Genomic DNA, 26,206 nt, shown 5'->3' with positions numbered 1-26,206 from the left:
TTTATTTTTTAACTTCATTCTTACTCCATTATTATACCATTTTAGCTATTGCATTACAATAATGATTATCAGTATGTTAAATTTTTTAAATTTTTAAATATTTGATTTATTGTAATAAATAATTATTTCTTTCAATAAACTTGGTTTTAAACTTGATATTACCTAAGGTTTATAAAAATAATTAAAATTAAAATCTGTATATTTTAATTAAAATATTGTTTAAAAACAAAGGTGAAATATTCTTAATAAATCACTCTGTAGATAAAAAATGATACCATTTTTTATACAGTGTTCAGTAATTAAGATATCAGGTTTATTGTTACAAACAATGAGAACAATAGAAACCTGTTTCCTTACTAATTGAACACTCTTTATATTTTAAGTATTCACATCACTTAACACAGTTCATAAATTTATTATTTTATTTACTAGGTCTATGACGTGGAAATAATGCTCAACAGTATCAAACCAATAATTCTCATAGGCCAGCTTCAACACAATCCATCAACACAGGTAAATTAATCTAGAAGACTAATCCTTATATACATCACTAGTATAAATTTATTGTGAATTGTTTACACTAACAAAACTTCTAAAAATGTACTAATTATTACTTCATTATTATTTGTACTATTTTTTTAATTTATTAGTAGTAAACATAAAAGTAATTAACTATATTGTAAGAAAAAATTTTCTTTATATTGTCTACAATAAAATATAAGCTCTGTTCAAAAGTTACTTGTGTAGCTCGGCCACAGCTCCATGTTGCTTATCGTCACCCACTCCTTCTACGCATGACCTATGACACTTTTCAATTTTGTTCGGCACTATCCACCCCAATAATTGGGAAAAATAATTATTGTTCGTGCATGCGGTTTGAGTATTGTACCGTTGGGTTTGATGACCGTCGTGGTTTTCCGGTGTTTTTCTTTTTTTTTTTGCCGGTTGACTAGTTATGGCAGATAAATGATTGTGTTTTTCTTTTGTACGTAATAATAAGTGCATAATAAGTGGTATAGAACCATAGATGACACACTTGTTTTTTTATTAATTGGTGATGTTTTCTCGCTCATCGCAGTGAGCCGTGATATTGTGTACTTACATTAAACACTTCAAAAATATATGAGCAAAATGCATTAGTGTAATGATCCGTAAATATTAATATTCGTCTCAAAACTGAAATAAAGATAGCAGACCTACTGAATTCTAAGTCGCCATTGAGAAGCTTAGGTTCCGGTTATATTTCGTGATCGCTTGAATCTCAATACTTAAAGTTGGAAGCTTTATTCAGTGGTGACAGATTTTCGGTTATCTATTTATTATTTAAGTATTCTATTGTTTATTATTAGTCATACAGGTCACCCTTTTTAGTAGTATCCAGTTGACGAACAAACTTATTTGGCATAAAGGGAAACAAAGAAAAATGTTAAGAAAATTATTATTAAATGAATTAAACAGAAATTTATAAGCATTTTATTTAGATAAAAGACAAATTATTATTTTTTTTTTGTCTAGATAACTGTTTTCCAAACATCTTTGTCTCATCTAGATGAAATACATTTTAAATATTTACATCAAATCTAAATGACTTTTTGTTTATCTATTCCCAGCTATGGTAAGGACTATCATAGATAATGTCGAAATTAATCCTTCTTCGTAAGTTTAAAATACTTTAAATGTTTAACATTTTTAAGTGAAACATACGCCATATAAAAACTTTCTAAATGAACTAATATAGTAGTTTTATAACTTCCTATCAAAATTCCGATAAAAAATTTACAATAAAATAATGATGTGTTAAATATACAATGTATGTATTTAAACAAATTTATAACGCTATTACCTATAAAGTTATGGCATAAATATAGTACTATAATTTCCTAATTCTTGTTTATATTATTTTCGGTGCAATAAAATACTAGTGTAAAATTCTAACACAATCACGAAAAGTGTCCGAATAAAACAATAATGAAACAAAAACAAATAAATAAATGTAATACTAAAGATTATTAAATCCAAACGCGGATATATCTAATATCATGAACAGTTAGAGGGGACCTATTTGTTATATGAGATGTCCATATGGCACTCCTCTGTCCACTTCAGTACATCTTCACCCTCGGCAGTAAGATGTATTTTTAATCATATCCAACTCTACGATAAAATTAATAATCAATAAATAACTTAAGTAATTATAATGAATTTAATTAAAAAAACATATATATTTGGATTAATATTAATTATAACCTTAGGCACTTTTACAGGTAAGAATATGATATAGTAATTATTTTAAGACGTAATTAATTTTTTAACGATTTTTTATGTATACAAATATTTATAATGATCAAAATGTTTAAACATATTTAGCGTGTCTTATAATTAACTTAAACGTCAAGTTTTCTTGTCTTAATAATAAACATGAGCAAAAGGAAAATTTTATTTAAAAATTCCTTTTATAAATTTTTAAAATATTTTTATTTACAGTCTTATTCTTCTTTAGATTATATTTTAATTTTTATATTGTCACCAACTCTAATATTTTATTAACAATATTATAAGTTATATTATTTAATAAAGAGTTAAAGGGTTCAAATATTTTTACATATTTACATGATAAATAACTTTTTCGGTTATTCTATACAATTGTAATGACTATCACTAATATTCATAATTTATAATTAAAATTAAAAGTGTTGTTACAATAAAGTTACATGGATTTATTTACCATAATTATTTTTGATAAACATATCAACAATTATTTTATAAGCTAAAATAATGAGCAATGTTACTAATACGTAGGATTAAATTTCATTTGATTTTAACAATATTTATTTTTATGACAATTTCTTAAAGTATAAATGCAATAAATTGTCAACTAATTTTACACAATAATTGTTTAAGATTTTATTATTATTATATAAGAGTAATTCTTAGATGGACATGATATTGGATAGTCATCAATTGGCTCTAAATAGTAAAATTTTTATTTGATCTCTCCCTGATTTAATTCTTATACATCAAATTTACAAATAAAGAGTAGTCCACGACATTTTGACAAAGCTAATAATATTATTAGAGATAAATAATAAAAATTATGCTTTTAACGTAGTCCAAAACTATAAAAATTATTTTCAAAAATAAATAACACAAATTAATTATTGGATCGTAAGTTATTAAATTTTTCAAAACATCTTGAAAAACCCTGTATGATTACACATAAAAAATTTAGTTGTATTAATTTAATAAGTTAACAGAAAAACTAAAATGATAAAATAAAAATTAAAAAGAATTATGGTTATTTTTTATACTTTTTAGATCCAATTTATGGCTATCAAACGTGTAATTGAAAAAATTACAATATAAGTACTACCCTAATATTTATACATCTAAATGTATATATATTTATGTATCAATTTCGGAACATTTATACAATTTTTCTTATAAAATGTCTCACATGAAAATTTTATTCATAGTCAATATGTCAATATTTTAATTTCTCAGTTCTTATTATAACAAATATTTTGTTTAACAAAAAATAGTTACATAAACTATTTTAAATTTTAAGTTAGCAATGTCTTTTGAATTAAGTCGTCAGATGTATTACTTAAACAGATATGTTAAGTTCATTCATGCAACTAAAAAAATGACACATTTACATATTGTTCAGTTTACCCAATAAGCTTATAGAAAAGACATTACTTAAACTCTATCGGATGTGTCTTAGAAATGTAAACTAGATAATAAAATCGTAAGTTTATGATCGCGCAGGCGCTAAAACTGTACAAATTGACGACACAGATTACCATAATCTGACGGCCATGTCTAGCTTTTTATCTTATTTTCAATTTTTGTTTCCGATCTGTCGTACGTTTGGCGTAGGATTTTGGAATTTAATTTTTTTTGTAATCCTGAACTGTGAAGTCTCTATGTGTAGGACTTCTGTGATTTCTTTTTAGTCAATAATTTACACGCAAACATTTTTATTCGTCAATTAAATATTCACAGAAAAAATTTCCATTTTCTATATTGTTTCATTTGCTATATGAATGAGAGATTTATTTATATTTAACGATGAATACCAGGTGTTATTTTAACCGCCTTAAAACTCGATGGGCGTTGAGTCTTCAGTGGCTGTAGTGGCACTTGACAAGAGCATCGGTGACAAATAAGCATTTAATGACTAAGTAAATGGATGGTGCTTATTTTTTTGTTGCGTGCAAAACTAATGTTAGCGCCTTTTTTCAAACGGAATATGATAATAAAATCATAAATGTCTAATATGTGTGATTAGTCTTTGTATTGTACTGAAATAAAGCTAACACATGAATAAGGAATATAAAATAATAATTTTTGTAATGGATTTTACTTCCGTTTTACGTTATGTATTTTTTCAGCTTCAATTAGCATTAACGACACTACATATTTTCAAACAAGACAACTTAGCGGGCAACAATATGGACTCGAGTATAACTTACAAAATTATACACGTATGAGACATTCTGGTAGTCGTTCAAAACCATTATTTGAGTAAGCAATTTAAATTAGTATAATATCTTTTATGTTACTAAATAAATAAATATTAATTGTAAATGTAAAAATTGAAACGATTAAAAGTTATACTTCGATAATAATATACAATAGAGCTAATGGTTTAATATATTTAAAATATATTCCTCTTTATTGTAGTTGATAACTAATTCATTATAATAAGGACTGTGATAATATGCAATTGTAAATTTTATTTGAGCCACTTTGAAGGGTCCCAAATTTGTGTAACTTTATCGTAGAATCATATAGTAACACAGAAAAAATTGTCGTTTTAAGGGGGCGGTTAATACCATTTGATACCACTTAAAACTATATCATTGACCAATACAGATTATTAAATTTTCAGGCCAATTAATAAAAGTTTGTACGGGCTGATTATGTGTTAATATTAATTTAACAAGGTGTATAAATGCATATAATACAAAGCCCTGGTAATAAATTATTCTTGACCGATTAAGTTTCTTTTTGATTGCACCATTATTACTTATATCAATACTGAATTAATTATCTTGATGTGACTATTAATTTTTTATACATATAGCTGGACGATTCCTACTGTAGAAACTACTACTAGCCGTGAAGAAAAAAAAACCGCTCAAGTCATTATTTCAAAATTAGATGAGGATGAACGAGTAAAAAATAACGTGTGGTGGCCATGGAAAAATTATAATGATTGGCTAAATAGTAAAGGGTTAAAAGTAGAGCCGAAGAAGAAGGAACACAAAAAGAGAAAAAATAAGAAGCGAAAAAAAAACAAAAAGAATGGAAGTAAAAAAATAAATTACAATGCAGAAAAAAATCAAATGAAATCACTTGAAAATAAAAATATACCAATAATTAATAGAGAAGATAATGAAATCTTAAAAAAAGGTTCAATTCCTGATATACGATACAAATCATCTCTCATCGATGTGGTTTTTAAAAATGCTTCATTGGTCCCATCACTAGTAAAGTATAGTTCAAGAAATTTTACTTATGGTAAGATTTAAAATTATACTCAATATACGTTAATATACAACAAATAACGATAACTAATTTAATTAAAAAATTATTTTTATAGTACAAGATTTAACCCACAAAAAAACTTCAGCGCGTAAATTGTCACGAGTATTTAAAATAGTTAAAATATATTATTAAAAAAAAGAGAGAATGATATCACATTCACAAAATAATTTTTTATTGAAATTAAACCATTCTTTGTAAAATAAATCATAATGAAATTTTATGGAAAACCCGACATTTTTGTGTCTACAATGTTTAGTTGAAATCTACTAGTATTTGTAATTTGGATGGTGACTCCGAATTAGGCTTATGACACTTGGCCACTCAGTTGTTCAACTAACTGTAAAGAAAAAGTTACAAATAATTATTCATATTTGTTGTCCCACGTTATTATTACAATTATTACTTATTGTCAATAATTTATTTATATAACAGATGTAAATGAATGTTTGAAGAACAACGGAGGTTGTGAAGGTTTGTGTATAAATACTCCAGGTTCATATCGCTGTCATTGTCCATCGGGCTTTCTAGTTGCTGATACACAGTGTTTGGGTAATTAAATATTATTGTTATTTGTTTAATTTATCATGTATCTCAATGTTTAGAAAATAGTTAATCATAAATTTGTTGGAAAAAACTTATTAGAGGAAATATTTTTTTCAAAACCAATAGATGTTGACGAGTGCGTACTACGCAACGGCCACGGACCATGTCAAGGTACATGTATTAATACATGGGGGGGGTATAAATGTTCATGTGACGATATTCCGGGTACCAAATTAGCCGAAGACAAACATTCTTGTGACGACGTAGACGAATGTCGGGAAGGTACCTCTGGTTGTTCTCACGACTGCATTAACACGGTCGGTTCAGCCTTTTGTGTATGTCCAGATGGTCTGGAGCTGGATTTAGACTGGAAAACTTGCAAAGATATCAATGAATGTTCCGATCCAGAACTTGAACAAGAAAAGTGTAATGGAAAATGTGTCAATACTTTCGGTTCATACAAATGCTTGTGATATTAGAAATTACTTTTTTTTTTTTTTGTATAATCGTTAACAATTTTCCTTTAAATTAACCACTAGTCACATTTGACCTTTAATGTATAATTTAGTGATTAATTAACTTATAAGTGTTGAATAAATTTAATCATTAACTAATAATATATACAAGAAGAATTATTATTAGTTTGGAAATGTATAAAACATTTTTACTTTCGATAATTAAATAAAAAATTTTTAATTACATATAACTATAGTTATTCAAATTTAATATATTTTAATAATCACAGTTTTAGTTTAAAAAAATTAGATTTGACTTAACAGAATTATTTTTATTTAATATGTTATTCCAAAGAACTAAATAATTTTTAAAATGAATACAATATACTAAGAAATTAAAACAGTTAATAAAAAATAATTTTATATTTAAAAAAAGTATTTTATAAACATGAAAATACGTCAAAATATCGAGAATAAATACAATTTAATCGTTTTTAACATCTATTAAAACTTCACTTGCTGGTGCAATATTGAATACAGTTTGATCTAAAAAATATATGATATGAAATACGTTTCTAAAATATTAAGCTTTGATATTATTAAAATCATGAAAATTATTAATAACTCTTTTTTTTATAAAAAAAAATTATATTTTAATTTTACTTATAAATAATAAAATTTCACATAAATCGATTTTACATCAAAATTGTATCTAAACCACGTAGATTATAGTATCTCGGTGAATAATAGCCCTCTCCGAAAATCTATGATTTATAATAATCAAAACAGAAATGTGAAATCTTTAAATATTCATAACGTACAGCCAATCAAAATTTGTGTTTGGTTAATAATATTTATACTTTGTTTTGAAGCAATAATAAATTATTGTATTATTTTTTAAATATTTTATTCGTCTTATCATCATTAGTGAAGATATATTGTGTTTGCTCATCATAGCAAGTATATTGGTAAGTGATGAGTAGATATGCACAAAAAGTTGAAAAAACGTCCTAAAAAAATATTATAGTGGAAATTGAAATACGAATTTGATACCCAACCTACGTGATTATCTTTTCAAGTATAAATATGGAACATATAAAATGTTATTTAAACATATTCAACATTTTTCTTACAGCTAAATTACAATTATTATACAATAGTCGTCCATACTTTTAATATCTAGTATAAAATTACATGATGCTGTGTTACCAGAATCGTCTAAAGCTGTGTATGAAACATTATACGACCCGGGATGAAGTAACTCTCCCGATTCCTGTACAAATACATACAAACAAATAAGTTTTAAACAAAAAAATATCGAAATTGGATCAATTTTCAATCTTTGGCGTAACTATGGCTATTAGGTAAAGTAATAATTTGGGCCTATGATATTTTGGGCCCCTTTAGAGGTATTTTTGACTTTTTCAAAGTTTCATTTTTAGAAATAATATCATGATTTGTAAAATAATACATATGACATTATTATTTCAGTATAAAGTTAGTCATGTGGATGAAAAGGCATCTCTATATATTTAATTTTAGAGACCTAAAAATCTAGTTGTGCCAATAAATTCTAGTTAAATTAATTAAACATATTACTTTCAAGTTAACTAACCATAGATTTAGTTATTCGACTGACCCCTACATTATCAAGAAATGTAGGTTCTTGCCATACAATTGGTAAAACATCATTTTTTATGAAAAGTTCAGATATTTCTAAATACAAAGGGCAATCATACACTTGAGGAGGCTCTTTATCTATAGATAAAATAATGTTTAATTTATTTGCACAATTTGAATATTTGTTAAATTATTATTAAATTTTAAACGAACATTTTAATTAAAAAGTTTAAATAAAATACCTATAACACGAATAGATGTCCGACACGATACTATATCAATGTCTTCATTTTGAATTGAGTAGGTAATTACATATAATCCTGGCACTAATGATTTTGGACTTACTTTGCTCCAACCGAAACTTAAAGAACCAAAACTGTAAAAATATATATACTGTTTAAGAATAAAATTACTCATTATATAAGTGTCAACATGGTATAAAACCTCTGCCAGTTGTAGTTAGTTTCTGGAGGTTCTACTATGAAATCGATGGATTTTTTCCCCTCGGGTATAGTTAAGTTCTTCTCTGGAGGGCACTTAATATAAGCATCCACTTGATGATTCTACAAACAAAAAATCTTTAGTAATTCATCACCTTATGAAAATATATAATACGTTAAAATATACTGTCGTGATGTTTGTTTTGCACGCTGGTTTTAAACCAATCCAACGTCTTCTTCTACAAAAGAGTTTATTTTGAAAGTTATTTTCCAAAACGTAACCATCAATGCAACTATATATTGCTTCGATGTACTTGTTATACGGTTGCAGATTATTTCTTTTCCTATATTTAATACAATTTTTAATAGTAACTAATGATAAAATTATTGTTTGAAAAAAACTATATTTGTAATATAAGAACTCTCAGCAGCGCCCTCGTAATTTATTAAGTATTTTAACTGCAATGACTACCCAAGAAAAAAAGTGGGCAATAGGTTATTGAATTTTGGTGGAAAGGGGTAATTTATAAATTCATAACTATAATCATGTCTAGTAACAAGACATTAAAAAAAAATTATCTCAATTAATATTGTTGAGTTAGGTTTGAAAAATAACAACAATAAATTCACTAGCTTGGTGTCAATCAGAGGACGCCGCGAGAAATATTATACGTATTTAATTTATTTACATTATATAGTTTTTCACACGGGCATTGGAAAATGAAGGAGCTTTTATAAATTTCTTTCTGAATCGTTTTGGAAACAAGCAGCTCATATCATAGTCCTCCAAAGAATAATCTTCATTGGAATTTCTAATCATATCCTTTTGAAATGTCATTGTATGAGCTAAAATAACCAAAAAATAATATAATTCATTTTTATGTAATGGATTTAATGAAATTTTGAATTACGAATTTTTAATTTCCTCCGGGGTTCAACTTAAATAACTATCACAATTCAGGCGCAGATCCAGAGGGGATGATGAGATAATCGTCATACCCCATAATCCGCTCGTAAGGTGTTAATTATTTTGTTAATTGTATGAAAAATTTTTATATTTTTATTTTACATTGAACACGCCCTCCTCTTTAAATACATGCTGGATCCACGTCTGCCACAACTATTTTGTCATTTTGACAAACACAGACACAATCTTATTATGATATTAAGAAGTTTAAAAAATATTTATATAAAATTTAAATTTAACATTAGACAATTATACATGAATAGCAAAACCAATACAATATTTTTTCAATTCCATTAAATAAATAATAAAGTTCTGTAAAATATACTGATTTAATATTTTCATGTTCTATTGTAATAGTAAACCGTCGTCCCTTAATAAATGAAATGCATCAGCATACCTGTACTCTTAAAAGCCTTGACATCGACATATTTTTTTTTTAACGTATTTTTTATATTTTTCACGTTTATTTTTGAATGCTTCGTTTTATTAAAATTTAAAATGTGCCTAAAGAACCATAATGTTATTTTAAACTATTCAACGATTTTTTAAATTATTTTTTAACTTACAACTAAGGTATAACCTACCTGAAAGAAAACCAATTATGCGCCGAGCTAAAATTTTTATCTAGACCTACAGTGCACAAAATATGTGTATTATGATAATATGTAAACCAGTAGAAATGAAAAAATATTTAAGAATTTTTTAATAAATATTCGTTTTTAATTAATATTTTTAGTATGTTATTCGTTTAAAAGTCTACTTACTACCGTTACCGTTTGGAATACACAATGGCACAAGTCCAGACCACTTTCCATCCATACAAGTTTGTTTATTATAACCAATCAACACGTATCCATCATGACATCTATACACCTCTACAGCTTTATTCCAATTTTTGGATATTTTGAATACTGATTCTCCATTAATGGGTTGATGTCGAGACTCGCATTCCATCATTTTTGAATCAACACAAAATGCTACAAAGTATTTACAAAATAAATATCGTTTACTTGACAAAACAAATTGATTGTTAGTTTTAAACGAAATTAATTCGATGCGATTAGATTCAAATGTTTTTGGTAACATTAGAAAAATATCAGAGAAATTTTACCTATCTCCTTTTGACCAAAAACTCGAAAAATGTTAATATAATAATACAACTATAAAACAAAAATTAGTTAATTTTTAAAAATAAACGTAAAAACACATAAAATAATTCTTTGTTATCAGTTTAAAATGACACAAAATTTTTCAAATTTTTTAACTTCTTAAAAAAAAAATTGTATTTTTTTTAATACATCAAATTTAAACAACTACTTGGCCGACCCCAAGTACTTTGGATTAGGGCAAGGAATAAGAAGACGATCGAATTTAACAATGAAATGCATAATTTAAATTCTACACGTTATCGATTATTTCATAATATAAAACTAATAAATTAAGAATTATTAACTATAGATTAAAAATTATTTTTTGTACTTTAAAATATGTAATGATCATAACCGAACTTAGTATTTAGCAAATATTAAACCTAATCAATACAAAGTAGTCATAATGATACAATCATTAGCGTGTCAAAGAGAAGTTGAAACCAATACATTTTTTAGACATTCACGTTATTGATTGTATATTTCACCTTTTCCGTACCAACATATACACAACAGGTATGTAGTAAATATGTGTTGTCGTACGTCAACATACTACACATGCTACTGAGTGTAACACATATCTATAAAAAATTGCCCATATCATACTACAGCTAGTAATAATGAGAAAATAATTTTTTTGACGCTCTATGAAAATTTGTTAAAAAGTACACTGTCTGCAATTTATTATAACGAAATTAATTACGTGATTAAAATATATTATGGAGGGAGTTGTAAAAATTGTGTTATATAGATAATTTCCCTGAATAAAAAAAATACCTAGACACATCATTGAATTACACACAAAACCAGTTTAATAATTAGCCACAACTCGTCTCCCCGAACATCCAAATAGCTTTAATGTTGTCCCACAAAACACAAATCATTGCGACTCCGTTGAATCTATATGCGTTTATACCAAAGTACGTTTTGTATACTGAGACTAGGTGTCAGTACTATGATGTCATCTGCCGCCATGTAGTCGCTCGTCGTACCGGCTCTTACTGAACCGACTAGTAGTAATCACACACGCGACACAATATTTTACAAATAAAATGGGCGCAAAAATTCACTGGACACCTTATCGAGACACCTAAGTATATGACCACGTACTTTAGTTCTTATGAATTCCTGGTACTGAATTTTGATGTATCTTATCAAATACGATATAAACTAATTACCATTTGAAGAGGATCGTATACATTTTTATCATGTTTACTCCTCCCCCTCACACCCACATAAATCTCACCACTTTTTAAAATTTATTTTTAAATACCACAAATTTATTTGGCTGAATATTTCGACGGCTGTAAGCAGTGCTAATCTATTTATTGGAAGTTCCGGTTCTGGTCGTAAATGTGTATTATTGCATTCTATTATCATTAATTTACAGTTAATTCAAAAATTTAAATATCATTGCAAGCGTGTGCATGTATCAAAGGCTATTTTATAGATGTATAAACTTGTGCCCATACAATGTCAATGAAAAATATTTTTAAAAGGATTCTTATAAAAATTAGTAGTGTGAGAAAATATTAACTTGTAAGAAGTGGCATTACAAAATGTAATAATCAATTAATTCGGGTTTCTTTTAAGTATTAGTCTTTTAATCGATGATGTAGGCGTTAGCGGGGGCGGCCAATATGATCACGTCTTTATTTTTGCATTTATATGTACATGCATTACATAGGATATTATTTTTATCTGTGAGAACATTCTTTACTTGATCTATTACATTAGTATTCATTTATGTAATGTAATGTAAAATATTTTTTCGATAGATTTATAGATTTCATTTTATCTATAATGTTTTAGATAAAAATTTGATCGACAAACTCAACATATACTTTACGACTTTATTAAACAATTAATAAGTACGTTAAAATCTAGGATTCGTCAACGATATCGATTATTTTTGAAATATTGCGATAATCGAAAAAATATTTTTATAAAAAAATTGTTTGAATTTTGGTTATTTTGTTGTAAAATATTTATTATTTCATATGAACCTAAGAACAACTCATGATAATTTTGTTGAAATTTTTTGTGTTAAAATATATTAAGAAATATAGAATTAAGATTAGACAAAAAATGACATTTATTGATACAAAATTCTTTCGTAGATTAGGTTTTTTATTATTGTAACATTGTTATTACTCCTATTTTTAACAAAATACGAACAGAGTAAGGAATGAGGAAATTAAGAGATAGAATATATATGGAAGATATATAGCAATAACTGGTCGATATTTAATCTGAAAAATAAGATAAAATAATTGAGTTAAAAAAAAAATAAAATTCCTATTAGATGATCATGATGAAGAATATGATGTTTTGACGATTATTTTATTTTATAAAAGTTTAAATTTTATTTTTGAAAAGAAGAAAAATTGTTTTCAGTTACGACAAAGCAATAAAAAAATATAAACAGAATTTATAATCTTTTATTATTATTATTACTATTTAAAACTAAGATACTGTAACTATAATATTATTATTCAATAAAGAACAATTTCATCCATTTAATATAACCAATTTATAATGATAAAGTCTTGTAACAAACAAAAAACTTATTTCTTCATAGTAAAAATTGATTTCAAAATATTTGATTATCGTTATGAGATATAGTTATTAACTATATTATTTGGATATTAATATCATATCAGATAATAATATATGATTTGATTGGTATACCATAGTTTGATTTTTACAACAATGGTAACTTAACAATATTCTTGAAAATAAAATAATTGGTGAAAACAATTAAATATTAAATTTAATTTTTGAATATAATATTTTTTTTCGATATAATATCGGTGAAAATTAGTACCATATCAATTTCCAAAGTTGTATCGTCGATGTGCCTATTAAAATCTCTCTCGTGATAACTGTTTAAGAAACAATTATGATTAAGTAATTAAAATATAAAGTAAATTTACGTAATGTATAACATACATTTTTTGAACGAAAAAAATTGAAATTATTTGTTTTAATATTAATTTAAATAATTGAAATGTCTTTTTTTTTTCTAAAAAAATGAATATTATTTTGAATAAACTATTTTATTTTTCTAATTTCCTTTCTCTAATTACTAGTCAAGAAAAAATGTATTTTAAATATAAAATTAGTGTATAGATATTTTAAAAATTTAGTAATACTTTTCTATATTTTATTTAGCAATTTAAACTTCAATCGACAAGCAAAAATAAAATACTGTGTAAAGAAACCGGTTGTCAAACCCTTTCTCTAAAACACCCTATCTCCTTACAAATACTTATTTACAAAAGTAAAGCATATTAAAAATATTTTTTAATTTAAATTTCAGGAAAAACATATTAAAATTATATTCTTAACATTATTAATAAAGTTAAATAATAATAATTTGTTATTAATAAATAACTAATTAATAGAATAACTAATATTTGAATAATTTTTTAGGTATTTAAAATTTACATATGAAACAAAGAAAAACTTATCATTCTTTGATTTATTTTAGCTCGATTCAAAAGTTATTTTAAACCTTTAAAATAATATTACTCGTACATAAATAGATGTATGAGCATCATTATAATTTTTAAGTGTCCAGTATAATGTAAAAGTACTAAAGTAATTCTTTGAATTTAAGATATAACGAAAATAAAATGAAATTTACCTGACATTTGTAAAATGTAAAATATATTAAAAACTTTGAAAAAAATCATACTACTGTTTTAGTGAAATAAAAACCATACAAGTACAGCAGAGCATGTGAAAAATATTACATACATGTGTGCGTTGCCGCTAGTCAACCACAAAGAGCTTGTCTGTAGGATACTAAATGCTATATGCAATCGACCATCCCTCCTTAAATACAAAAATGATTCTCCAGACATACACAATATTTATTAAATTCGAGATTTAACAATTATCAGACAATTAGATGAGAAACAATCATTAACAACGTGACTTTGTAAACAAACTAAAATAATTATAATGAAAAAAAAATAATTACAAACTCAATAACAATTAATAGTAGTCAAACAAAACTTAAAAATATTATAAGTTATAACACAGAACATATAAAACTGTTTAAACAATAACTAAACTAAATTCATGGTAAAGGCCACGGCAAACCAGAAAAATCTACTGGACCACCGAGTCCAGCATCCGCTTCTAGAAGACTCATTATAACGGCCATCACAGCTTCATCGTTAGTATCATTGCTAGGTAACTGTTGCGGAGATGGAGACATTATATCTCCAAGCATGTCCTCAGAATCACCAGGAATCACAAGTCCAGGCTGTGAATACATCATAGGTGAAGTTTGGTTCAAATTGGTAACCACGGTATTAGATGAACTAGAAAGATTTAAACTTTCTCGGACCGCATTATAAGAACTACTGCTTGAGGGTCCAGGATTATTCAATACAGGTAAAGTTGATCTTAAATATGGCAAGCTGCTATTATTATTAGATACCTATGTAACAATAATAACATTTTAATTAAGGGTAAATCCATATCAAATCATCCAAAGTCGTTGCGCGACCACTATATTTATTTTTTAAATTAATTTTAAAACAAAATATTTTAATATGATTTTTTCACACAATATAGTACTATGTATGTAGTTTCTATGAAAAAAATTTCAAGTTTGATATTTGACCGCAACTTACGAAAAATTAACTTTCAAAATTACGTTTTTTTTTTTTTAAGTTTATGAAAAATCTTGGTTTTTTGAATACTGAAAACTTTCTGTATTTCCATTACTTAGTTTTTGTGCCTGTGTAGGTATATATATAAATTCCTCAATATACTGAGTACATGAAAAATGTATTAATGATCGATTAAAAAAATATATATAGCAATACCAAAAACGACTACTACTGTGTAATTTAAATGAACTATACGTAAAATTTAAGATAGTTAATCGAAATTTGAAAATCGGTAGATCAAAATTTTGTTCTTTAAAACCTAAGTAGTGTATATTAGCTGGGTCTTCGGGCACACATACCGTGTGCATTTGTGTTCATCATCAAAATGTGAAACTTATGACAGAAGGAGCTTCATTAAAATATGAATACAAAAATTACTTAAGTTATTTAAGTAATGTAATATTGATAACTATAATTGCATGATGGGAGAGTGTGATATTTGTTTAAATAGAAGTGACTGTTTAAAAAAAAATGTCTCATATGAGTTAGACGATGGTCCAGAAAACATCATTTTAAGACAATGGGTTAGCACTGATAGAGCTAATTTAGTTACTAATTTATTACCTGTAGATGAATTTGTAGAATTATTAAAATATATGTTATTTTCTTTAAAAATACACCACTATAAATCTAAAATGCAGTCAAGTTATTTCAAAAAGCTAAAAGAAAATCTACCAACTACAGAATGTTTAGACGTTGCAGACTTTTCAGAAAATAAATAAAAAAATAAATAAATTATAGATGTATTTACATTTATAATTAATAAAAATAAAAATACAATAATATATGAAAAGAATGAGAAAAAATATATTAAACAGTTGTGATTATCACTTAGAACTTTTAATGTTTTGAAATATGGTTGAATTTGATATTTTAAAATATCTAATCAAATTTTTTTGTAGTGGTACTATACGGTGTATTTGTCTTGTGCCAGGTATTGTTTTCGCTTGTACAAATCTAGTTTCTAATAGTTTTTTATTTTCTTGTACTTCACTTCAAGGAACAAAAAAAAAATTTATTCCTTTTATGTTTTCTTCAGAATAATCATACATAGATTTTGGAGTTAAAATATGATTTTTATTGGCACATTGAAAACTATATTTCGTGTCTAGCCTTTTTGTGGTACCACCTACACCATCACTAGCATTTTTTCCGTGGCACGAAGCAAAAAAATTCCATTCAGCTCCAATATCAAAATCTTCATTGTGATAAGAAATATTAATAAAAAATTTTTTATTTTTGTATTGGCTAGCCGCACCATCGTTAAAGTAAACAATTTTTTTTATAAAAGGGCATGTGCTGATTAAATCTTTAATGAAATATTTTTGAAACGAGTAAAATGCTTCTGTAATATGTTCTGAGTGATCACTTATATCGTCTGCAACGTCTAAACATTCTGTAGTTGGTAGATTTTCTTTTAGCTTTTTGAAATAACTTGACTGCATTTTAGATATATAGTGGTGTATTTTTAAAGAAAATAACATATATTTTAATAATTCTACAAATTCATCTACAGGTAATAAATTAGTAACTAAATTAGCTCTATCAGTGCTAACCCATTGTCTTAAAATGATGTTTTCTGGACCATCGTCTAACTCATATGAGACATTTTTTTTTAAACAGTCACTTCTATTTAAACAAATATCACACTCTCCCATCATGCAATTATAGTTATCAATATTACATTACTTAAATAACTTAAGTAATTTTTGTATTCATATTTTAATGAAGCTCCTTCTGTCATAAGTTTCACATTTTGATGATGAACACAAATGCACACGGTATGTGTGCCCGAAGACCCAGCTAATATACACTACTTAGGTTTTAAAGAACAAAATTTTGATCTACCGATTTTCAAATTTCGATTAACTATCTTAAATTTTACGTATAGTTCATTTAAATTACACAGTAGTAGTCGTTTTTGGTATTGCTATATATATTTTTTTAATCGATCATTAATACATTTTTCATGTACTCAGTATATTGAGGAATTTATATATATACCTACACAGGCACAAAAACTAAGTAATGGAAATACAGAAAGTTTTCAGTATTCAAAAAACCAAGATTTTTCATAAACTTAAAAAAAAAAAAACGTAATTTTGAAAGTTAATTTTTCGTAAGTTGCGGTCAAATATCAAACTTGAAATTTTTTTCATAGAAACTACATACATAGTACTATATTGTGTGAAAAAATCATATTAAAATATTTTGTTCCACCAGAGAAAAATTAAAATAAAAAAGCTTAAAAATTAATTTTTTAGAAATTCGAGCATTTTTAAATATATCCCAATAAAAAACGGTTAGAGTAAAATGTTTCAAAACACAATTAAATATTACTGTGAGTGTACACTAATATTTAGGAAAAAAAATTAATTAAAAAAAAATGTTTTTTCATAGTCAATTTGATCTTTGAAAATTACATTATTTTGTAAAAAAAGCTCAATTTAGAAAACAAAATTTTTCAACTGACAAGTTAAAAAACGTGTTGGTAATTATGGGATATGTTAGAGTATCGCATAAAAACGATGAAAGTTTCAAGTCTTAAATATAAATATTGTTATCATAAGGATATTTTTACGAATTACAAGTATTTCATAATTTAAAATTTTTGATAAGTCATAAATAAATTTTCGTAAAACTTTTTTAATTTTTGATTTTTTTTTTCTTATATGCTAGAAAACTTGTGTGTAAAATTTCAAAAAAAAATTAAGTGTTCGCGCAACGACTTTGGATGATTTGATATGGATTTACCCTTAAGTTATTGACCGAGTATATAAAATACTTAAATTATTAACCAACTAAACAATACCAAAACTGTTAAATTCAGACTTTTACGCAACTAAATATTTCATAGTTAAAAATAATGTTCAAATCATCAATTAATTTACATTTCAATTAAAATTACCTCTGTTATAAAACCACTTCGATTATGAGACGAAAAATCTTTTGTACTACTATTTTTCTTTTTATCATCTAAAACTGTGTCAGCTATGTGTCTACCAATTTTACTAGCTTCCAAATGAGACGTAATTAAGTTTTGCATCTCTCTATTACCAACTGAACTTTGATTTCGTGATGACTGTTGTTCTATAAAAGAATCATAACTATTCTGAGGTTGACCTTGTGAAGAACATTCAGATTTATTACTACTATCTTGTTTTGACTCTAACCTAAACAATAATATCCCATAACGTTCATTGTTAACATTCATCAATTAAGTTTTTACCTTGTCAATATATTATTTGCGACAATAAACTCGATGTCTTTCGTCCAAGGGTTTCTAAAACTTTTCCATTCACTCCGTAGATATACATATGTTTTATCTTTAGCCCGAAATTTATAGATCTAAAATATGTAATATCATTTAATTTTATTATAATAATAATATAACACAATACAACACTAAAAATGTATACCTCTGTATCTTTTGGTTTGCCATCTTGTAATGTAGCTTTATGTATGTCTACAAGTCTAGCGATATCATCTTGGTGAAAATATTCATACATACTAGTACCTAATAATTCCTGAGGTAAAAATCCTACTATATATGTCACTCTAAAATCAATAATATATAAGCATTTAACGATAAAATAAAGAACAAATCAAATATAAAAAATACCTTTGATCGACGGATAAAAATTTCCCATCTATTGTATGTTTAGAAGTAAAACAAGGAGGTCTAACGATATCTGATAGCAATGATGTAGATACGGAATTATTGATAATCCTCCCAACTGCGACTAAACATGAGATGTTATTCCCAGATTCCGAATCTCCGCCTATTCCACTACCTTCTGTATCATCTTGCTCCATACTTTTTCCTGACATATCATCATGCTCATCAATTTGCGTCCAAGGTTTTAAGTAACCCGTACATTGAATTACACTATACCTCCTATCTGTAAAAAAATTATTTAAAAATATTTAAATTGATTAACTCAAAATGTATATAACATTTAACATTTCCAAAACTATTGAAAAATTATTTATTGGGAGTCATCCTTGAAAATAGTTTTCTCCTTTAATCATCACTACCACACACATATCAATATGATTACCTTTTAACTTTGTACAAAAATAATTAAAAACAGCAAAACAAATTTTAAACATCATGCATAATAAAACATCATAATAGTAAAAAATATGTTACCTTTTTTTACATGTATTTTACCTCTGAATTTGTGCGAAGACCCATTCATATCTGAGCTTTTTACACTTGATTTACTTTCGACGGATGAAGAATCTGTCGAAAGAGAAATGAAAATATTTGTCTAAAAAAATTTATTTTATGAAAAATTATTCGAATATTCTTAACCAGAGAATATTAGAATAATATTAAATTGAAAATAATTTCTTCAATCGTGTGGTAAATATCTTAAAGATGGCTCCAAAAAATTGCTTAAAGAACTAAGTGAAATTATATTTTAATTGTGAAAACAAATTTTATACCCGATTGAGAATATTTAGATCCAGTCGTTGTTTCATCTTCTTCTTTTACATTATGTATTTTATACTTCATTCGACAAAAAAATGATCTTCTTGCACCACTACACATTTTTGAAAACGTATTCATCATTTCAGCTCGCACGGGTAGCATCGCTACGAAAAATAACATTATTTATCCAACTTAAAGTAAACCTTAATTAAAAAATTGAAAAAATATTCACTTTTTGCATCTATAAATCTTTCTCTCGGACAAAAATCCGAACATGACAACTGTTCTTTTACTTTTGCCACATCTTTTGGATGAATATAATCAAATACATTGTTCCCTACTAAATCTTCCTGTTTTGTAAAAATTAAAAATGTGTTATTTTCATTAAAGTATAAGTAGTAAATTACAAATATATTTTTGGTAATAAACATAATATATAACACTTACAGGTGAATAATTAAGAACTTGAGTGACTGATTTTGATATATAAAGAATTTTGCCATGATCACAACTTACAGCAAATACAAAACCTTCAGCTGCCTAAAAATATGTACATTAATTAAAATTTTTCAAAGTTTTATAAAAAATGATAGAAATTAACATACTGACTTGTGTGATTAAATTCTTCAAGTCTTGATCTGATAGAAATGGTGGTTTATAATGTCCTTCTGTGTATGAATTTACAGTTCCTCTTATAGTTTTCATATGTTGTACAGCCATTCTAAGTACAGTTAATTTGTCTAATTTTCGTGACATCGCATGGCACATAGGTATCATACTGGCTAATTCGGTTATATAGAAATTCATTTTATCTCTTCTACGTTTTTCTATTTCACTATGATTGTGCCTATAGTAACAATTATATATTTTTTAATGTTTCAATGAAAACAATATTTAATATTACTTTTTGTTATCATCTATTCGAGTAGATCTTGAATCTTCATTGTTGTCATCTTCAAAATCGCTACCACTAACAATTAATAGCGAGTAAAACTTAAATAATGTAAAAAATCTAATACAACTTATAAATTATTAACTTATTTTATCAAATGAAATTGTATATTAATGTGAAATAAAATATATTAAAGGCTAAAAGAAGTTATTTTGGAATTATCAAAAATAATATTGTACCCAATATTTAGTTAACAGCTATAAAAATATAATAAGTAATTAAATTTTTTGTTTATTTCATTTTAAGCTAATTAAAAGTAAACAGTAGTATACAAGTTTTTCGAAAATTTTTTTTATTATTTTCGAATTAATCTTACTAAAAGTAAAAGTAGTTGATTCTTATAATTTTGATTATATTTTTAATAAAAATATATGATTTTCATTTTAATAAATTTTTAAAACGCCTATTGTGAATAATTTAAGTAAATAGTCCCGGAGTCATATTATTAAATAGATATTAAAAAAACTAAAATATTTGTGTTTTTATCACATTTTCATGGCTTTAAGTTGAAAACAGTTGAATGTTGAATGAAAGAAACAAATAAAATAAAATTTTTGTTCATGAAAAAAATTAATTGAAATATAGTTTTTTACTCCTAACTTATAAATTATACTTACTGAGCAGATCCTTTCCTCTTATTCGTGATGTTCTCATCGCTAATAATTTCCATATTTTTTTCTGAAGTTTTTGACATACAAATTGTATTTGAAATGTTACACATTGACTGTGAGCTACAAGAACTCCTATTTTTTTAATCAATTAATTTTTTTATTTCAATGTAATTACTCACTCTTTAATAGTTTCAGATACGGGTTGTAAGTCATAATAAACAAGCGGTTCTAAAGGACTATCACGACTCGTGTGATTAAAGTGCATTAAATCACTAGTATCGTTCAGTAAAGTACTGCAATATGATGCAAAATCCGAATTTTTAGACATTTGAAATTATCGAAAATCAGCGAATAAGCAATACACAACTGATACTTGTTAAAATCAAACCCGATACGTACAGAAAACGTCTTTCACAAAAGCCCTGAGGGGTAGTTTTATGTGACGAAAACAAAACGCTACCATTGGTTAAGAACGTCCGCGTACGTCATTTGTTTGTAAGATTTTGATTTGTACCCAAGTCCGCAAAGAAAAGGAAACTATTTGAATAATAGCCGTAGATCATATTCAATATGAGCATTTAAAAATCTAAGTATCGCATAACATTTATGTAAATATCTTATAAATATGAAGTCTAATATGATGTGCGATATTATAAACACAAGGAGTTTAAAATCAAGTGATTTTATTTGATATACATAATTTCTTCTCTGCACTCTACATTGTAAATATTAATGCGTTTACATTTTATTAGAAGTTTATGTAACAGAACATGAATTGATCATGTTATGTTCTGTTGTTACTATACTATTTTCACATTAAGTAGTTGAAATTTACTCTTTCTTGCAAAAAATAATGAATGATTACATAAAAATAGGATCCAAAGACCTCTCCTCTTATATATACTATTTATTATAATAAAATAAATAATTATAATATAAATAATAAATTATTTTAATGGTTACAATCTGTATTTTACATAAGAACACAATTTGTTGGAAGGTGTTAAACCGGCCAAATGGCTATTAACCTACCGGCCTATTAAATCAAGACGGCAAAAAATTACTGATAAAAAATTTAGCTACAATGTGTATTACTTAAAAAAAAAGTAAGTAATAATTAATATAATATTAATAGTAATAATGAAAGTATAATTACAAAAACGGAATTTTATTCGAATAATATTTTAACTAAATTTATTTGTTTTTTGCAAAAAAACACTATAGAGAAAACCACGATTAAAAATTTGGTAATTATTTATCTATGACTCAAATTTTACACTCAGACTAAGAATAATTATATTATTTTTACAAGTTAAAAATTTAAAAAAATCAAATTTCATCGTCTATTGATCATTAATTGATTTTATACTTGGCAGGGGGGTTAAACTTGAGGCAGTTCAATGTCTATTATCATTTTAGTCATATATCTACAGCACTAGTAAAATGTTTATAAGTTTTTTTGAAGAAACATGAAGTATTTTTTCACAAAAATTAAGTGGTAAAATCTGTATAATATTTAACTGCCCCAAGTGGAACCATTTAACCATATTTTCTTTGGTTAAATATCTATATTTTCCATAATTGAAAACTAAAACATTGCCATGAGTGTACCAACGAGAAAATATGAGTGGTATATGCCCTGGCGATCAAAATAATTTATTTGGTGAAGATGGTTTTTTTCCATTATGAAAAGAGTAGTTAAAAAAAATCACATTTTATATCCTTTCCAAGACGAAATTATACATACCGTATATAAATGCAGACAAATAAATATGTACATACTTAAATAGTGTACGACTTGAACACTATGTTGGGGTAAAATAAGATTGAAATGTCTTTATTATTATATTAATACATATCATGAATTAAATTAAAATCAAGTATTGAATTTTATTTTATGTTTGTAAATAACTCTGGATGATATCAATAAATAGAAGTTTTCTACTCAAGGAAAACTTCTTTGTGTTTACAAAACTCTTATGGATATCTACCACTGTACTTTCAAAAATTCAATATTAAATAAAATAATTATTTGTACCGTGAATACTGTCTTTTCCTTGGTTTCATTTCGTATTGTTTTCTGAAACATGATACAAAATTACTATTATAATTATTTAGCTTTTTTTCCCGGAAAAGATAAAAAAGGTTGATTTATTGATAAAAATTATTGAGTTTTATGAATACTTCGGTTTAATATGAGATTTTTACCTAAAGGAAATTAATTGAAATCTGCCCTCGTGTGATGGAGTTGACGAGTTTTTTACGAGGGGAGAAAACAATACCTCATATATATCCATGTTATTGATGTGAATGTACGTCGATATCTACTTGAGCAAATAATTAAGATTATACCGCGGGAGGTAAATCTGTCAAATACAAATGTTATTCATTTATTTTTATGGAAAATATGACAGTAACAAAGAGCCATTTTAAAACATTATTATAAATAGATTTTTTAATATATTCGCAAATAATATCTAATTGTAACAATTATATAATATTTAATTATCTATAAAAATATATATTATTATATTTTTAATAGTTTAAGTTAATATTTTAAGTCAATTAAAAAATTTAAGCATATTAATAAAAAAATTCAATTTAAATAATTACAGTTTTTTTATTCCTAAAAATAAATTCAGTTTTCCATCATTAGGGCTGGGATAATTCCCAGTTATTACATTTCCTATGTATTTATAATTTTTTTTAATTATTCTGAACACACCATCATACAGTACAATTTTTTATTAATTGACAAGAATACTATAATTAAACCAATATTGGTAATAATGTATTATTACCAAGGTTATAATTTTGGGGCTATTAGAGACGTTTATCCATCCCTAAAACTAAAAATGCTTATACATTACTGTATAAACATATGACAAAATTGCCAAACATAAGGCTCTTCTAAGTAGTTCGAATCAAATTTATTAATACATATAATTCACTATTTTTACCATTTTGTATTATTTAATAAAAATTTAAAACATATGTACATTTTTTCTTTAGTTAATTTTTTGTCATCACATGATACCTTTTTTATCATCATTTTGTGAAATGAATTATCGATTTAGATTCTAATATACAGTGAGTATAGTAAATATTCGAGCATCGTCTAGAAAATGAATTTGTCTCCCAAATCATCATCTTGCAGATCTTTTTAATAGATCAACACCATTAGAAAAATGGTTGAACGAGTGATGAAACCATATTTAAAGGTCTGAAAAACGATAGCGAATCGAGAGTCAAATTAATTTTCTAGACTATGTCTGAATTTACTTGATTAACTGTATAAAAAATTTATTTTTAAATATCACGCTAACAGGAATATCAAATATTATGAGTTAAAACAACTAAATAAAACATTTAGTTTCAACTTTTTTTTTTATTAAAAAATTATTCATTATAATATTTTAAAAACTTTTGTCAACATTTCTATTTGTAGTATTTTTTTTTTACTCGAATAGTATATTGATATCACACATCTGAGATTTTGTGTACTTTTATTCTATAAAAACCACCAAAATAATTAAAAAATATAAGTTTTTTAGTAACACGAAAAATATTGTGAAACAATTTCACAATATTTATAAAAAAAATATTTGATAAACGTATCAAGTTATGCTATAGTCTGAATACACTTGATCTACCTAACTACCTCTAGTTATCTCTATAATTGTAGTTTTCTAAAAAAAATGCATATTTAAAAATGACTTATTCTATAAAGCACATCATAGTAGTTGTCAACTTTTAGTTTTATAAAAAGTTCTCAGTCACAAAAAGATCACGAAAAAAAGAGAAATGGGAAAAATCATTTTATCATATCATGGAAGCTGTTTTAGAGGAAAAACTAAGGCATTGTCAATTATAATTGATAATATTATTTTAATAATAGATTTTTATTTACTAAAAATCTAAAAACGCTTTAGTTAACGTATGCAGTCGACAAGAACAAAATAAGACTCTAACGAGTACCTATTTTGATCCAGCAATTGGTAACTTGTGACTGAGAAAGCACCGTGGCGGTTTGCTCGTTTTAAGTGGAAAATTACTCACCAATATAGAGCGATGTCCGTTATCATCGACGTGTCAAACAACGTGAGGTATTTTATAAGTAATAATCACGTTTTGGCCGGCATGGTATTTAAAAACGACTGATGTATTTCGTACTCTTACACTAGTAAGGAGTCTCTGAACACTTATCTAAATCGTTTTAAATGTTTGTACCATCTAAATAATGTGTTTTATCTGAATAATTATGTTATCTAATATTTCTAATTCATAAGTGTAATAATATTAACGCATATGTATTATTTTTGTTAATTTAAACAGTACACGAGTTCGTTATTTTTAATACATAAACTCTTAAAGTACATTTATATATATTTATATACACAAAGTGCTCGATTTATCATATTTCACTTGATTACTCGCAAGATAAATACAATAGTAAAAAATATGTTGATTTTTTTAATAACACATATTTATTAATTTTATTAATTACTCTTTAGAATAATTTCTTATCACTTATAGGTGTGTCAACTTTATTTTTCAAATAACAACAAATAAAATTACCTATCTTATTTAATAGATACTGATCTAATTAAAAAAATGACTGTTCGATAAAAACGTTTGCACCAATACTTCGAAAGTTATTAAAATGTTTTAGTGATGGCTGGAAATGAGACGCAAGTATCGTTATTTTTAACACTAGTTATTTCCTGGTCGCACTCTTTCTACCACTAAGGTAAGAAAATGTCAATAATTTCCGAATTACTGATCCAACAG

General features: G+C 25.7%; 3 protein-coding genes across 12 annotated transcripts; 1 reads left to right on the top strand and 2 right to left on the bottom strand.

Annotated features, from left to right (window-relative positions):
• Nucleotides 1-426: 426 nt before the first annotated feature.
• On the top strand, nucleotides 427-6,781 carry LOC126906402 (signal peptide, CUB and EGF-like domain-containing protein 2). 2 transcript variants are annotated; one of them, XM_050687006.1, is made up of 5 exons: nucleotides 427-513; nucleotides 4,395-4,527; nucleotides 5,090-5,526; nucleotides 5,986-6,102; nucleotides 6,223-6,781. In XM_050687006.1, the coding sequence occupies exons 2-5, from the start codon at nucleotides 4,490-4,492 to the stop codon at nucleotides 6,567-6,569; spliced, it is 939 nt and encodes a 312-aa protein (XP_050542963.1). In that variant the 5' UTR covers nucleotides 427-513; nucleotides 4,395-4,489; the 3' UTR covers nucleotides 6,570-6,781. The 2 variants fall into 2 exon arrangements, with proteins under 2 accessions (XP_050542963.1, XP_050542962.1); XM_050687005.1 differs by lacking the exon at nucleotides 427-513 and adding an exon at nucleotides 2,107-2,264.
• A 207-nt stretch (nucleotides 6,782-6,988) lies between these two features.
• On the bottom strand, nucleotides 6,989-14,526 carry LOC126906398 (sushi, von Willebrand factor type A, EGF and pentraxin domain-containing protein 1-like). Of its 2 annotated transcripts, XM_050687000.1 has the most exons (12): nucleotides 11,058-11,093; nucleotides 10,690-10,738; nucleotides 10,343-10,555; nucleotides 10,163-10,208; nucleotides 9,976-10,082; nucleotides 9,301-9,457; nucleotides 8,799-8,955; nucleotides 8,616-8,734; nucleotides 8,414-8,547; nucleotides 8,167-8,309; nucleotides 7,722-7,824; nucleotides 6,989-7,097 (listed from the first exon to the last, which is right to left on the bottom strand). In XM_050687000.1, the coding sequence occupies exons 1-12, from the start codon at nucleotides 11,076-11,078 to the stop codon at nucleotides 7,036-7,038; spliced, it is 1,311 nt and encodes a 436-aa protein (XP_050542957.1). In that variant the 5' UTR covers nucleotides 11,079-11,093; the 3' UTR covers nucleotides 6,989-7,035. The 2 variants fall into 2 exon arrangements, with proteins under 2 accessions (XP_050542957.1, XP_050542958.1); XM_050687001.1 differs by lacking the exons at nucleotides 10,690-10,738; nucleotides 11,058-11,093 and adding an exon at nucleotides 14,376-14,526 and having other exon boundaries at nucleotides 8,787-8,955.
• Nucleotides 14,527-14,583: 57 nt separating this feature from the next.
• On the bottom strand, nucleotides 14,584-25,630 carry LOC126906390 (protein cycle). 8 transcript variants are annotated; one of them, XM_050686981.1, is made up of 15 exons: nucleotides 25,475-25,630; nucleotides 23,624-23,781; nucleotides 23,454-23,495; nucleotides 21,422-21,547; nucleotides 20,757-20,822; nucleotides 20,462-20,699; nucleotides 20,300-20,392; nucleotides 20,085-20,202; nucleotides 19,867-20,016; nucleotides 19,568-19,660; nucleotides 19,037-19,316; nucleotides 18,834-18,972; nucleotides 18,644-18,762; nucleotides 18,323-18,587; nucleotides 14,584-15,179 (listed from the first exon to the last, which is right to left on the bottom strand). In XM_050686981.1, the coding sequence occupies exons 2-15, from the start codon at nucleotides 23,710-23,712 to the stop codon at nucleotides 14,814-14,816; spliced, it is 2,184 nt and encodes a 727-aa protein (XP_050542938.1). In that variant the 5' UTR covers nucleotides 23,713-23,781; nucleotides 25,475-25,630; the 3' UTR covers nucleotides 14,584-14,813. The 8 variants fall into 8 exon arrangements, with proteins under 8 accessions (XP_050542938.1, XP_050542941.1, XP_050542939.1 ...); XM_050686984.1 differs by having other exon boundaries at nucleotides 21,422-21,535; XM_050686982.1 differs by having other exon boundaries at nucleotides 23,624-23,739; nucleotides 25,475-25,628.
• Nucleotides 25,631-26,206: the final 576 nt, after the last annotated feature.

The sequence above is a fragment of the Daktulosphaira vitifoliae genome, unplaced genomic scaffold, assembly GCF_025091365.1.
Source record: "Daktulosphaira vitifoliae isolate Bord-2020 unplaced genomic scaffold, ASM2509136v1 Scaffold_4, whole genome shotgun sequence".
Taxonomy (NCBI): Eukaryota; Metazoa; Arthropoda; class Insecta; order Hemiptera; family Phylloxeridae; genus Daktulosphaira; species Daktulosphaira vitifoliae.
Note: the sequence above shows the minus strand (reverse complement) of the source record. Positions and strands in the feature narration are given on the sequence as shown.